At 48.7% G+C, this 16,110-nt stretch overlaps 1 protein-coding gene across 1 annotated transcript; it reads right to left on the reverse strand.

Annotated features, from left to right (window-relative positions):
• Positions 1-203: 203 nt before the first annotated feature.
• On the reverse strand, positions 204-1,645 carry LOC125555671 (uncharacterized). The gene has a single exon (XM_048718546.2). It carries the CDS (start codon positions 1,616-1,618, stop codon positions 386-388), a length of 1,233 nt encoding a protein of 410 aa, XP_048574503.1. The 5' UTR covers positions 1,619-1,645; the 3' UTR covers positions 204-385.
• Between the last annotated feature and the right edge of the window lie 14,465 nt (positions 1,646-16,110).

Below are 16,110 nucleotides of genomic sequence, written 5' to 3' on the forward strand. Positions count from 1 at the left end.
TGGCAAGCAACAGGAGCACATGCATGCGACACACACATGCACGCACACAAAAGCGGACACGAAAAAAAAAGGAAAAACAGACTAAGTACTGTAGAAGGAAAAAAGTGACTGACCCAAATATAAATTTCAAAAAAAATAAAAAAATTATAAATTTCAGTCAACTTACATACAGCAAAAGTGCAAAAAAAATAATGTGTTTTCAATGGGACATGGTGTATACATTGTTTCTGTATCCACATTATTTGAGGGGTGATGTAATTTATTACATGGAACAGCTTACGAATCATATCGCGCTTCTGCCAACCGGCGCGGCAAAGCGCGCGTAAGTTTCTAGTGTAATGCACGCGCCATGCATCTGCGCCGTACGTGTATCATCAAAGGGAAATCAAGGTAGAAGCCAGACCGGCGGCGAGTAACTTGAGGAGCAGCCTTCCTCATCTGGCTTCACGGGGAAGCAGTGCTCCGGATGAGCAGGCGGCAGGCTGCACCTGCCATTGTCGGCGAAGACAAACTCGCCGGGGTCACTCCGCAGAGTGAAGTAGGCGTCGAAGCTGTTTCGGTGGTAGTAGGTGCGGTCGTCCAGGAAGTAGACCCCCTCGTCGCAGCCCGTGCGCTCGTACGCCCTGGAGCATCCGGGGCCGACCACGAGCAGCCGGCCGTCGAGGCTTTCGACTCTGGTCCAGGCGCGTGTCTTCTCCGGGTTGTCGTGCGCGACGGGGGTGAGCACGAAGAGCTGGACCGCGGCCGCAGCTCCGTCCGCCCTCCGCCACTCCTTGACCACCATGAGCAGCTCGCCGCGCGACGGGACGAGGTAGCCCGCACGGGGCTCCCCGGCCTGTAACTGCCTGTCGCGGCCGGTGATGTAGAAGTCGCAGACGACTCGGAGATCCCCGCCCCTGAGCGGGTCCGGCTCGTCGAGCGCCGTGTACGCCCGGAGGTGCTCGCCCTTGGTTAGCACGAAGAAGCGGCCGTCCAGGTAGGCAAGGTCCTGCGCCGCCGTCCCGGGCGCGGTGTTGATGTCTTCTCCCTCGACGGCGACTGGCGAGCCAAGGCGCCAGAAACAGACGAAAGGCCAGCGGTTCGTCCTCGGCATGTTGAGGATGGCGGCGGCGACGCACGCCCCGTCGACGGTCGGCGGGGACGAAAGGGTCGCGGCGAGCATCACCACGGGGCGAGGAGGGCCGCGGACCAAGGTCGGAGACGGGAGGCCGCGGACGGCCCAAAACACCAGCCCGTACTCGAAGTCGGGAAGCGGGATGCGCTCGCCGGTGCAGAGGTTGAGCAGCGTGTGCCTCTCCCTGCCGCCGCCGCGGAGCGCGGCGAACAGCCACTTGCCCTCGTAGGAGCCGAAGAAACGGGCGCCGCGCGCGTCCTCAGGCAGCAGGTCCAGGTTGTGGCAGGCGCCGCCGCTCAGGATGCAGCCGAACGACGGCCCTCCGGCGAGCGGCATGAGGAGCCAGGGGAGCACCATGAGGCGCGCCGCGGGCTTGGGCACCGCTTTGTGCCACGACTTGCAGCAGGCGCCCATGTAGACGGCGTCGATGGGGCAAGGTAGGCGGCCTTGGATGCATCGGAGGATGTCATCCGGCAGCTCATCCCAGCACGCCGCGGCCGCCATGGACGAATAACGTACTACGTCAAAGCACACGCGGGATCTGGTTTCCCAACAGGTCTTGCCCTGGTCGCATATATACAGCATGTAGTACGACTTGAAGTTGGGCTCGGCTTCGAACTAAGTTCCTACACAGGTCAGTCGAGCGTCTTACACACTTACGAATATCTTTTCTCCAAGGTCGTTACGAATACGGACCTAGCGACACACTCAAGACTTAAGCTTGTATACATTGACTCGTGTTGATCAGAACGTGTGCATTGTTACGACGTACTCCCCGTTCCTAAATATTTATTTATTCCTGAAATCTTAAAAGTGCATGCGCACTATTCCGTCCAACCGAGCGGCGCGTCTCGACCGCTCGTCCCGTGCGAATCGTGTGGCCCACGAGGGTCAGGTGCTATTTTGTCGGGAGAGACTATTTTGTTGCCCTCGCCCACCTCTTGCATCTTATCCATTCATCCCACCTCCCACTACCTGCCGCCCCGCACCGCCGCACACCTCCTTGCGACACGGCCGCCTCCCGCCCCTTCTCCAAGCCATGCGCCCCTCCATCGAGCTCCTCCTGCCGGCAATGTAGCTGCCGCCCTGATCCTCCTCCCGGCTACGCAACCTGCCGCCACCGCCGACCTCACGCCGAGATGACGCCCCGGGAGGTCGAGGGGGATGCGGCGGAACCGGAGGTTCAGGCCGAGCAGATCAGCCGGGGTTGTGGAGCCGGAGAAGCAACGCCGCCGTATCCCTCCACTTTCCTAAGGGGACGCCGTCAGAGCTCTTGGGAGGGGACATACAGGTAGGAGGTCGCCTCTCTCTGGATCCATCGATCCAACAGGCTGGGGGTGGGGGAAAGGGCGCGGTGACCGGATTTGTCGTGGTCACGGGTTGAGGACGGGGCGGTGGCGTGTAAGCATTGTTATGGATGGGGAAAAGGAGCATGCATGGACAGGATGGAGAAGTCGGTAGCAGGTGTGTACACCGCCGGCCTCGTTGTGTAGTACAAGGGCGTTGTGGTCGGATCCATGGTGACTGGGGTTGGAGTACAGGGATGCAGCGTTCAAGCTTCGCTATGATGGCAAATTCGTCGTGAATGAGTCAGCTTGATAGAGAAGAGCACAGGAGACCGGCTCGGTTGATAAGAGTAGAGTAAGCTAGAGCTAGCATAGATGGGAAAGCAGGGGAGGCTACTCGGTGATACTGCTGGTCTACTACAATTTTGTGTATGCGTGCGTGCTTTGACTAAGTGGGGACTTGTATTTCTTCAAGGCTTAACTGATCAATGAGCTAATCGATTGATTCGTAACCACACAACGATAAGGTACCTTATCTGTTTGGTTCCTTCCGCATTTTCGTCCTCTGTTTTCTATTGAATGTATGTGTTCCTCTTTTCAGATTTATCGGTCTTTTGGGGATGGGTGTATTAGGATCTGGGTGTAAGTTGATGAGTGCTGCTATGCAGACGATACATGTTGGACGATACATGGACGATAGTGTAAATAGACCATCCATGCAAAAAAAACTAGGTGCAACACAACCACTAGATTAAACATATCGTGCGTGAATCGTTCAGCAGTATCGTTTGTGAAGTAGTTTCGTAAGTTGATCTATTGTTTACTATTTTTTTGTTGGCATCCACCATAGTTATAGTTGCACACATAGTAGTCCTAGTTGGCACATGCATAGCCACCGAGTTGCACAATCTGGTCCGCATAGTCGCATATGAATTGTTTTGCAACTAGGCAGGCCGCATAGTCGCATATGAATTGTTTTGCAACTAGGCAGGTCCCCTTATCCAAATTGTTTTGATTGACTTGCCAACCAAGTAGTAACTGATTCTGGGTGGTAATTTTGTTAATTTTGACTAATGTGTTTGTTCTTTTTCTGTTTTGCAGAGACAAATTGGTTGGTGAAGAAGAGGTGTCTGGCAGTGAAATAAAGGTTTATATTTTCTTTTTTATCCTATGACCATTTATTATGCTCTTCTCTTTTACCCTCTTAGCAGTTCAATCTTTTTTGTTCATTGTAGTGTTCTCCAAATAGGACCTCTCAGCGGGATTCAAAACGGGCTGCTAAGCGGCAACCATGTGGCACTGATAATGACGGGGATGGAGAGGATGACGACGTGTCTGAAAGTGCTAGTGATCGACTAGAGGGGGGGTGAATAGGCGATTTTTATGAAAGTCTTCAAAACATGTAAGTTTCGAAGACAAACGATAGAAATAAACCTATTATCGCGCAGCGGAAGGTAGACTACACTAGGTAAACCATAGTCATGTATTCAATGAAGTGAGAGCACAATAACTAACGACAGCTAGGCAGTAAGGATCAGATAGGAAGATATTGTGAAGCCAATCAGAACAAGAAGTCACTCAGTGAAGACAGAAGATAATGCAATCATACAGTAACTTCACTAAGACCAACAGTAAGTAAAGTGAAGGGAAGGATGAAACCAGTGACTCGTTGAAGACAATGATTTGTTGAACCAGTTCCAGTTGCTGTGACAACTGTACGTCTGGTTAGGGAGGCTGAGATTCAACTCAGAAGACCTCGTCTTCACCTTATCCCCCTTGAGCTAAGGACACCCAGTCCTCGCCCAATCACTCTGGTAAGTCTTCAAGGTAGACTTCCAAACCTTCACAGACTTCGTTCACCGGCGATCCACAATGACTCTTGGATGCTCAAAACGCGACGCCTAACCGGCTGGAGGATTCACAGTCCTCAAGTGTAATAAGTCTTCAGATCACACAGACAAGAACACTTAAGTGATGCCTAACACTCTTTGGCTCTGGGTGGTTAGGGCTTTACCCTCTCGAGGAATTCTCTCTCAAAGGCTTCGAGGTGGGTTGCTCTCAAACGACAAAAGCCGTACTTTAACTCTAAGCAGCCAACCGTTTATGGTTGAAGGGAGTGGGCTATTTATAGCCACTAGGCAACCCGACCTGATTTGTCCAAAATGACCCTGGGTCACTAAGGAACTGACACGTGTTCCAACGGTCAGATTTCAAACACACACGGCAACTTTACTTGGGCTACAAGCAAAGCTGACTTGTCCAACTCTGAACAAGATTCGCTCTCATAGTCTTCAGTCGAAGACATAGGTTTTGGTTAAGCATCACTTCAGTCATTCTGACTGGTTCTCTTGGACCCCACTTAACAGTACGGTGGTTCCTATGACTCAACAAAGAAGAAGAAGAACTACGAAAGATCTAAGTCTTCGCGCTCCATAGTCTTCATGCGATGTCTTCTCTTGTCATAGTCTTCAATGTGAATGTCTTCACATACCACCTTTGACTTCAATGTCTTCATACATTTTTAGGGGTCATCTCTGGTAAGAAAACCGAATCAATGAGGGACTTCTACCTGTGTTATCCTGCAATTCTCACAAACACATTAGTCCCTCAACTAGGTTTGTCATCAATACTCCAAAACCAACTAGGGGTGGCACTAGATGCACTTACAATCTCCCCCTTTTTGGTGATTGATGACAAACTAGTTGAAGTTTTTAACGGGGAATATAATATGTGAAATTGTAAAGGATAAGGAATTGTCTTCATAAGTTGCAAGGGCTCCCGTTGAAGATGTGCATATAAGTAATTTGCTTTTGGAATGCAAATGCACATGGCAGGTTGTACTTGTGGAGATCCTCTTCAACTTATGATGACAATTCATCATGCATGTAACGGTATGTGAAGATAATGACATGCATAATGGAAAATGGACGTCTGCAAATGATCTAAGTGCGGAATTTATCGTCACACATGCGGAATTTATCATCGCATCGCAAAATAGCAAATAAGTAGCAGACGACCATTGACTTTAAGTGTTACAACTCAAAGAACCAAATGTATCAAAACGAGAGTTGTAAACACTAGGCAAAACATAAAGTAACTGCCCATATTGACCCGCTTGAAGACTATCAAACTCATATGCTTCTCCCCCTTTTTTCAGTGAGGACCAAAAAGGTTTGAAGACATAGAGCATCTACTCGTTCCCACGAAGAGTAGGTGAAGCAGCAGGGTCGTCCGTGGTGTTTGGCGGTGCAGAAGAACTTGGGGTAGTGTCGAGGCGTGCGGAAGTAGGGGGCGGTGAAGTGGCATCATCTTCATCCTCGATCACTCTGGCATTCACAGTTGCCGCAGAGGAAGAAAACTCAGAGTCTTCAAGAGATGGAGTTCGTCGCAGCACAGCCCTTCGAGAAGGTGTGGAGTCAAACTTGAAGCGTTCAGAGAAGCCATCCTCTTGAAGATCATCCTCAGAGCTCATAAGCGTCAGCCCTTTCCATGTATGCCGACAAGTTTCATGGGCAACAAAGGCATTCTTGGTGGCAAGATTGTGAATGCGGTTGACATCCACCAAGAGACTTTGCATTTGGCGCTTCAGCCAGTCATGATGCCTATCATGTTTCTGATGAAGAGCAACCAGAAGCTCTCGGTCATTGAGAAGACGAGATCGCTTTTTGGGTCGTTGGGCAATAGTGCTCTCAGTGGCTTCAGTAAGAGCACGATGAGGTGCACGTGTAGTTCCAGCCAGAGGATAAACACGAGTGGCTGCTTCAACTCCTTCAATGTTCTGAGTGAAACTTTGATGCTCCGCATTCTGAAGACTAAGAGGTTCCTTGGCAGGCTTAGGATAAATGGCTTCAACGGACATATCCACATCAGGCAGAAAGATCCGATGATTGCGAGCAGATGGCTGATATGAGATAGCGGAGTGGAGTTTAATCAGCCGCATTATCCATGGAGCGTAGAACTTCAAGCCAAAAAGATCAGAGCCTAATGCAGCAAGTTGGCGGATGAAGAAGTCCTGTGCATTGAAGCATTTGCCATGAAGAATATAGAAGACCAAAGTCTTCATTGCACCTTCCAGCTTGGCATTTGGAGAATGTCCTTTGATGGGCCAGAGAGTTCGCCTTATGATGTGATAGATGGTCCTTGGCAGATACTCAAGGTCTTCAACAAAGAACTCCTTAGGATATGCAACATCTTGTGGCAAGGGCTTCATCATACTGAGCATCTGACTCATGTTCGGTTCAGGCTTCTGAAAGATGTTCTCCATAGCTTCACTGTGAAGCTGACAGCCAGGTTCATAGAGATCTCCAGGAGTGGGCAGATGTAACACCCCGGATGTAACTTTCCCAATTTGTACTCCAACTCTTGCCGTTTCCGGCATTAAGTTATATTTATTTCCTCGGGTTCGGGTTTTGTCTCCGTGTGTTGTTTTCGTTTTCATGCATCTCATATCATGTCATCATGTGCATTGCATTTGCATACGTGTTCATCTCATGCATTCGAGCTTTTTCCCCGTTGTCCGTTTTGCATTCCGACGCTTCGTTCTCCTCCGGTGGCCATTTCTAGCTTTCTTTCGTGTGTGGGGAGTAAACATTTCTGGATTGGACCGAGACTTGCCAAGCGGCCTTGGTTTACTACCGGTAGACCGCCTGTCAAGTTTCGTATCATTTGGACTTCGTTTGATACTCCAACGGTTAACCGAGGGACCGAAAAGGCCTCGTGTGTGTTGCAGCCCAACACCCCTCCAATTTGACCCAAAACCCACCAAACTCTGCTCCATGTCCTAGAGCATTCGATCACGATCGTGTGGCCGAAAACCGCACCTCATTTGGACTCTCCTAGATCCACTTATGCCTATATATACACCCCCCCGTTTTTTCGGATCTTCCCCTACCTCCGAACCCTAAAAAAATCCCACCGCGCGCCGCCGGACACATTCCCGCCGACGGACACGTCCGGTCCGCCTATCCGCCGCCACGTGGCGCGCCACGATTCGCCCCGCCGCCCGGTCCACATCGCCACCGCCGCCGGGCCCGAAGCCCATCTCCAGCCCGCTCCCGCGCCCGACCGGGCCACTCCGCCGCCGCCGCCGCCTGTCCTTCTTCCCCGAGCCGACCGGCCGCGCCGCCGCCCCGCCATCTCCGCCTCCCGGAGCCGGCCGGACCTCGCCGCACGCCGCCCCGGCCGCCGGCTGCCTCGCCTCGCCGTCTGCACCACGGCGGGCCACCGCCGCCGCCTCCACGAGCCGGCGCCGCCGCCCCGGCTTCCGGTCCTCCCCTCGTCGTCCTCCTCCTCCGTCCGGCAAGTCCGGCCACCGCGAGCTCCAAGTCCGGCGAGCTGCTACAGTGCGAACTCCGGTGTTCCTCGAACCGCGTGCAAATCCAGATCTGAAAAATAGAGGGTTGACTTTCTCTCCCGTATCTTAATTTTTTATGCAATCTTTGACCACCCGTAACTTTGCATCCGTAGCTCCGTTTTGGACATATAGTATATCAAAATGTTCGCCTCGACGAGTACATCATTTCATTCTATTGCATCATTTTCATTTGAGTTCATCTTGATGCCCAAAATGCCATTAGAAGGAGGCTTCCTGAGTTAATTGTTAGATCTGCTAGTTCATCTTAGACTTTTGTCATTTTTGCCATGATTAATGTGTGCATGCTATGCCTGTGAGTCCTTCATATGTTTTGTTAAGCATTTTGTCTTCTTTCCAGAGGTGCAACCCATTCATTTTTAGGATGTGTGTGGTGACTTGTGCAAGCTTGCAAAGTGAGGCATCCGGGAAATCTGGTTTCAGAGACTTAGTTGTTTTCACTAAGTCTGGGATATTTTAGTTCATGATGCCATATGTTCAGCTTGTTTCCTAGTGATCCGTGCCTCTTTTGAGGATGATCAGTAAAGGAGTTTTGTTAATCATGTTATGCTCTATCCATCCATGTCTTTACTTGCTACTTTGGAGCACCATAGCTTGAGTCAATCGAGTTCTACTATTGCTTCGTGGTGAATCTGGGCAGATCGTCAACTCGTTTGCGATTTTGCCGGCGTTGTTGTAGTTGATCCGTGCATGCTATGCCATTGTTCTTGCCATGTCTAGCTTGTATTTTGTGCCTTCTTAATGGATGTATGCCTGCCTTGCCATGACTTGCACCGTGGTGAGTGCATCGAGCTCGTTTACATGCCTTCGTGAGTTATATTTCAGCATGTCTCAGTTTTCACCAAGTCTGAAAACTGATTGTGTTTTAGCTATGTTCGTGTGCCCGTTATTATATTTTGTGATCCCTTTTGGCCCCAGGTCACTTTGGGACTTTTGTTAAGCTTGTTGAGTACCTCCATGAAATGTTATTACTTGTCTTAATCAGGTCATGTATCATGTTGTTTTGCTGCTCCGAAGAGGGCTTCGTGATCTGAAATTTCAGACTAGTGTTAATTTCACTAAGTCTGGAATCTATTTTGCATTTGCGTTTTTGCCATGCTTGTTTGAACCTCATAATGAGTGAATTGGCCGTGACTCAGTGCTAGTCTTTTGTTAAGCATCTTGTGTACATCCCTGCCATGTCTTTTTTTGTCATGTTTGATGGCTGTAGCATGTTCATTTCGTTGCGTTTAGATGCCTACTTGCTGTAAATCGCAGACCGGTGTCATATCTTAAAACGCTTGCCATTTCCAAACTGTAACTCCGATTCCAATGATCTTTATATCGTTTTCAAGCGATTTCATCTCATCTTTCCAGTGGCACCCTTGGAATTCCAAGTTGAGGCCATGTTCATGCATTTCCTGTCATATCTTGCATTTTGCATCCCGCATCGCATCCCGCATAGCATATCATCATTTCATCTTATTGCTTGGTCTTGCACGTGGTTGATTGTATCCTTGTTGCTTGTTTGTCTTGTTTGGGTAGATCCGAGAGACGAGTTCTCTACCGAGGAGCCCGTTGAGTTTGCTTGTGAGGATCCAGTCAACTCTGACAACTGTGCAGGCAAGATGACCATACCCTCGAAATCACTACTATCTTTGCTATGCTAGTTTGCTCGCTCTTGCTATGCCAATGCTACGATGCCTACCTTTTGCTTGTCAGCCTCCTAATTGCCATGTCAACCTCTAACCCATCATGTCCTAGCAAACCGTTGATTGGCTATGTTTCCGCTTTGCTCAGCCCCTCTTATAGCGTTGCTAGTTGCAGGTGAAGATTGGAGGCCGTTCCTTGTTGGAACATCATTTATTTACTTGTTGGGGATATCATTATATTGCCATGTTATCTTAATGCATCTATATACTTGGTAAAGGGTGGAAGGCTCGGCCTCTCGCCTAGTGTTTTGTTCCACTCTTGCCGCCCTAGTTTCCGTCATATCGGTGTTATGTTCCCGGATTTTGCGTTCCTTACGCCGTTGGGTTATAATGGGAACCCCTTGATATTTCGCCTTGATTAAAGATTTTCCAGCAATGCCCAACATTGGTATTACCATTTGCCACCTAGCCTTTTCCTTTCCCTTGGGTTCTGCAGACTCAAGGGTCATCTTATTTTAAACCCCCCCCCCCCCGGTCAGTGCTCCTCTGAGTGTTGGTCCAAACTAGAGTCCTGTGCAGCGCCCCCTCGGGGAAACTCGAGGTTTGGTTTTAGTTGTATGGAGCGCTCATCTGAGTGTGCCCTGAGAAAGAGATATGTGCAGCTCCTATCGTTATTTGTCGGCACATTCGGGTGGTATTGCTGGTCTTGTTTTAACCTGTCAAATTGTCTTGTTGTACCGGGTTGCCGAGTCTGATCGGTGTGTCTCGGGTGGAGGTCTATTCCTTCGTTGACCGTGAGAGCTTGTCATGGGCTAAGTTGGGACTCCCCTGCAGGGATTGAACTTTCGAAAGCCGTGCCCGCGGTTGTAGATAACTTAAACCTTAATTAATTAAAATGAATCAACTGTGTGTGTTGCCGTGATGGCCTCTTCTCGGCGGAGTCCGGGAAGTGGACACAGTGTTGGAGTTATGCTTGCGCAGGTTGTTCCTCTAGATTCTCGCTCGCGCTTTGCCTCCTCTTCTCGCTCCCTTTTGCGTATCAGTTAGCCACCACATATGCTAGTCGCTTGCTGCAGCTCCACATATATTTGCCTTATCCATTCCTATAAGCTTAAATAGTCTTGATCGCGAGGGTGCGAGATTGCTGAGTCCCCGTGGCTCACAGATACTACAACTCCAGATGCAGGTCCAGGTGATTCCGCTCCAGGTGACGAGTACGAGCTCAAGTGGGAGTTCGACGAGGACTCTCAGCGTTATTATGTTTCCTTTCCTGATGATCAGTAGTGGTGCCTAGTTGGGGTTTGATTCAGGGCCTTGTCGCATGTTGGGTTTTCTTCTATTTTGGCGCCGTAGTCGGGCCATGAGTGCTTGTATGATGGATGTTATTTATGTACTCTGATGTGACGTGGCGAGTGTAAGCCAACTATGTATCTCCCCCTTTTATTATGTATTACATGGGATGTTGTAATGATTGCCTGACTTGCGACATTGCTTTCAATGCGGTTATGTCTCTAAGTGATGCCTCGACACGTGGGAGCTATAGCCGCATCGAGGGCGGTACAAGTTGGTAATCAGAGCCTTCCCCGACCTTAGGATCCCCATTGCTTGATCGTTTTTAGCAGCCGAGTTGTGTCTAGAAAAATGTTTTGAGTCTTTAGGAATTATATATCGGAGAGCTTAGGAATTCTTTTTACTTCCCAGTCTCCTCATCGCTCTGGTAAGGCATCCTGACGTAGAGTTTTGACTCTTCTCTTCTCAAATTTCACTAAAAAAAAATTTAGGATCACGCGAGTATCTTGGATTTGTTCCGATGGCTTATGATGAGAACATTGTCTTGGTGCCTCCTGTCAGGGGTTTAGTGGAAGTGTCCCGGGGAGTTGAGCTCTGAGGTGTTGTCATCATAATTTTATCGTTGCAATTCTGGAATACTTGAGATATGTTCGCCGACATTGAAAATCTCTTTTATGCAGTTCGTTGGTGAGATAACCTCGACGCCACCCAGTACTGGGGCGGGAGTTCAGGAGTATCGCCATAACTTGTATAACGGATGCTTTTCGAAGGTTCAGGTAGATGGTTTCCGAAGTTTTCTTGGTTATGTGTTGAAGGATGGATACAGCTGGATGTAGGATTTGCTAGTTTGGGTGAGATATTATGCTTCCCCTGTATCCCCAACACCTGATTGCATAACCGGAAAAGTTCGGGAGTTTCATAGGTGGGAATTCTAGTAGCTCTAGTTCTTCTTCCACGGATATTGGTTTGAGATTGGGATTTCTTACCGATTATTCGTTCTTGATCCGTACCTTGTTGATTTATTTCTCTACCTTAATTCGACGTGGCTTCTCAATTTATGGATATGTGACCATTTGAAGAGGAATGCACTCGTTCATTTTGTTCGGATGTGAAGACTATATGTTGCAATTTTCATTCCGTTGGATTCAGCTTAAATATTTATCTGTCAATGTGCTAACGGTGGTCAACCTCTTCAGGATGGCTCCCGCTAAGAGCACCAGTCAGAACCAGAATCAAGATCCGCCACCACCTCCACCTCCTCCAGAGGCATGGCAAGCTGTGATGGCCGCAACCAATGCAAACACTCAGCTGATCATGCAAATTCTCCAAGAGCGCAATCAAGGCAGTCAAGGGAATCAAGGCAGCAATCAGAGTCACTTTGCTACACTCAACCAGTTCCTTGCTAACGGGCCAAAGACTTTCAGCAATTGTGTTGAGGTAACCGATGCTGACGATTGGCTTGTGGATCTGTGTAAGCATTTCGAGTGCAGCAACGTCAGGCCTGAGGACTTTGTGAAGTTCGCTTCCTTCCAACTCAAAGATCAGGCAGCAGAATGGTTCCAGCAGTACAAGGATTCCAGAGGTGGACGTGTTATCACTTGGGATGATTTCCGTCGAGATTTCCGAGCTCATCACATTCCGCAGAGCGTGGTTGAAAGCAAGCGTGAGGAATTCCGCAATCTGAAGCAAGGCTCTTTGTCTGTCTATGACTACAACAAATTGTTCCAGAAGCTTGCCCGCTTTGCCAAGCAGGACGTGCCTGATGAGAAGAGCATGATATATCAGTTCAGGGGTGGTCTCAGAGAAGATATTCAGCTCGCTCTTGTTCTCTTTGAGCCCTTGAGGTACGATGAGTTCTACAACATGGCACTAAAGCAAGAGGCTGCTCAGTTGAGGTGTGATGCTTCCAGGAAGCGAGTCAGAGATGTTACTCCTTCTTCCTCTACTCAAGTGGCCAAGCAGCAGAAGTTTTGGCTTCCTCCTCCTCTGTTTCGTCAGCCATACTAGCAGAAGAGAAAAGGTGGCAGTGGTTCTTCCCACCCACCCAACCCAGGCTTTTAGAACAAGGCTTCGTCTCAAGCTCCAAGATCGAGTGCTCCGTATCACCGTCCGCTTTCAGAGGTCACGTGCAACAAGTGCCAACAGAAGGGTCACTATGCCAACAAGTGTTTCAACCAGAGGCGTCTTCCTCCTCCTCCTGTGAGATCGGCAAGTACAGCTGTGGTCAAGCATAACCCCAAGTTCACCAAGGTCATATGGTGAATGCAGCTCAGGCAGAGGACTCCTCAGATGTGATCATGGGTAACCTTCCTGTTAATGATATTCCTGCAAAAGTTCTTTTTGACACGGGTGCATCGCATTGCTTCATTTCCAAACCTTTTGCATCAAAGTATGAGTGTGATTATCAGTATCTGCAAAGTTCCTTGCAAATTGTGTCACCGGGCAAGCAGATGACAGCTAACACCTGCGTCCCTGAGGTTACTATCACATTGGGTGACTACAAGTTCCTTTCTTCCCCAATTGTTCTCGGTAACTCGGATATTGATCTTATTCTCGGAATGGATTGGCTTTCTAAGCACAAGGCACATCTTGACTGTGCTGCCAGGCAGATTCAATTGACTCATTCGTCTGAGGATGTAATTGTCTTTGCCGCTCGGGATAATACTATCCGTCTATTTTCTCTCAATGAGAAGGGTGAATTGGATGCCATCTCGCAAATTCCAGTCGTTTGCGAATATCAAGACGTCTTTCCAGAAGAGCTCCCAGGAATGCCTCCGCACCGGCCAGTTGAATTCGTTATTGAACTTGAACCTGGCACGGAACCTGTGTGCAAACGTCCTTACAAGCTCGGACCTGAAGAGTTGAAGGAGCTGAAGAAGCAACTCGATGAGCAAGAAAGAATGGGTCTCATCCGGCCTAGTACTTCTCCGTGGGGTTGTGGTGTTCTTTTTGTGAAGAAGAAGGATGGAACGGACCGACTTTGTGTTGATTACCGTCCAGTGAACAAGAAGACCATCAAGAACAAATACCCACTTCCCAACATCAATGAGCTGTTCGAACAACTCAAAGGTGCCCAAGTATTCTCCAAGCTTGATCTCCGTATGGGTTATCACCAGATTCGCATTCGTGAAGAAGATATTCCCAAGACAGCATTCAGAACAAGCTTTGGTTCATATGAATACACTATCATGTCTTTTGGCCTCGCCAACGCTCCTCCGACGTTCTCTCGCATGATGAATTTCATCTTCAATGCCTACACCAATGACTTCGTTTTGGTCTATCTCGATGACATTCTGGTTTTCTCCAAGAATAAGGAAGATCATGCCAAGCACTTGCGTTTGGTTCTTGATAAGCTCAGGGAACATCAGTTCTATGCCAAGTTCTCCAAGTGTGAATTTTGGCTCGATGAGGTTCTTTATCTTGGTCATATCATCTCTGCCAAGGGCATTTCTGTGAATCCCGAGAAGGTATCCGCAATTGTGAATTGGGAACCTCCTCAGAATGTGAAGCAACTCCGAAGTTTTCTCGGTCTCGCAAGCTACTGTCGAAGATTCGTTGAAAACTTTTCTAAGATCGCGAAGCCTCTCTCAAATCTTCTTCAGAAGCACGTCAAGTACGTTTGGTCTCTGGAGTGTGATATTGCTTTCAACACTTTGAAAGAGAAGTTGATCACTGCTCCAGTTTTGACTCCGCCTGATGAATCCAAGCCGTACGAGGTCTTTTGTGATGCCTCTCTCCAAGGTCTTGGCGCAGTATTGATGCAAGAGAAGAAAGTGGTTGCTTATACATCTCGTCAGTTGAAGCCTAATGAGAAGAACTACCCCACTCACGATCTAGAGTTGGCGGCAGTTGTGCATGCTCTTTTGACTTGGAGACATCTTCTATTGGGAAGAAAAGTGGACATTTTCACTGATCACAAGAGTCTCAAGTACATCTTCACTCAGCCTAATCTCAACCTAAGGCAAACTCGATGGGTCGAAATGATTCAAGAGTATAATCCGAGTATTGAGTACACTCCAGGCAAGGCCAATGTGATTGCTGACGTTTTGAGCAGAAAGGCCTACTGCAACAGTCTGATTCTCAAGCCTTATCAACCCGAGCTTTGTGAAGCTTTCCGCAAGCTGAATCTGCAAGTTGTTCCTCAAGGTTTCCTCGCCAACCTTCAAGTCTCTCCTACCTTAGAAGACCAGATTCGCCAAGCCCAGCTTCTTGATGCTATGGTGAAAAAGGTGAAGATTGGGATTGCCAAGAGTCAGTACAAGTACAAGTGCTACCGCCTTGATGACAAGGACACTCTCTTCTTCGAGGATCGTATTGTTGTGCCCAAAGGTGAACTTCGTAAAGTGATCATGAACGAGGCTCACAATTCTCTCCTCTCCATCCACCCTGGGAGCACGAAGATGTATCAGGACCTCAAGCAAGCTTATTGGTGGACTCGAATGAAGCGCGAGATCGCTCAATTCGTGAATGAATGTGATGTCTGCAGAAGAGTGAAGGCAGAACACCAAAGGCCAGCTGGTCTCCTCCAACCTCTTGCCATTCCAGAATGGAAGTTTGACCACATTGAAATGGACTTCGTGACTGGGTTTCCAAAGTCCAAGCGTGGCAATGATGCTATATTTGTTGTCATCGACAAGCTCACCAAAGTGGCTCACTTTCTGCCTATCAAAGAGTCGATCACTGCAGCTCAATTGGCGGAACTCTATACCTCTCGCATTGTCTCTCTGCACGGTATTCCTCAAGTGATCTCTTCAGACCGTGGCAGCATCTTTACCTCGAAGTTTTGGGATTCTTTTCAGAAGGCCATGGGCACCAACATCCGCTTCAGCACTGCTTTCCATCCTCAAACAAGCGGTCAAGTCGAGCGTGTCAACCAAATTCTTGAAGATATGCTCAGGGCTTGTGTGATCTCCTTCGGCATGAAGTGGGAGGATTGTCTTCCTTATGTTGAATTCTCATACAACAACAGTTTTCAAGTAAGTTCGGGCAAGGCCCCATTTGAAATTCTGTATGGCAGGAAGTGCCGTACCCCTCTCAACTGGTCTGAAACCGGTGAACGTCAGCTGCTGGGTAATGACTTAATCACAGAAGCAGAAGAAATGTGCAAAGTCGTTCGTGATAACCTCAAAGCAGCCCAATCCCGTCAGAAGAGCTACTATGATAGTAAGCACCGTGATTTGGCTTTCGAGATCGGAGATCATGTTTACCTCCGCGTCTCTCCTATGAAGGGTACTCGTCGCTTCGGTATCAAAGGAAAGCTTGCCCCTATATACGTGGGGCCTTTCAAGATCGTCAGCAAGAGAGACGACCTCGCCTATCAACTCGAGCTTCCTTCAAACTTTGCAAATGTTCATGATGTGTTCCACGTCTCTCAGCTTCGAAAGTGCTTCAAGACTCCTGACCGCACCGTCAACTTCG

Source organism: Triticum urartu, chromosome 5A (assembly GCF_056163025.1).
Source record: "Triticum urartu cultivar PI428250 chromosome 5A, HENAU_Tu73, whole genome shotgun sequence".
NCBI lineage: Eukaryota > Viridiplantae > Streptophyta > Magnoliopsida > Poales > Poaceae > Triticum > Triticum urartu.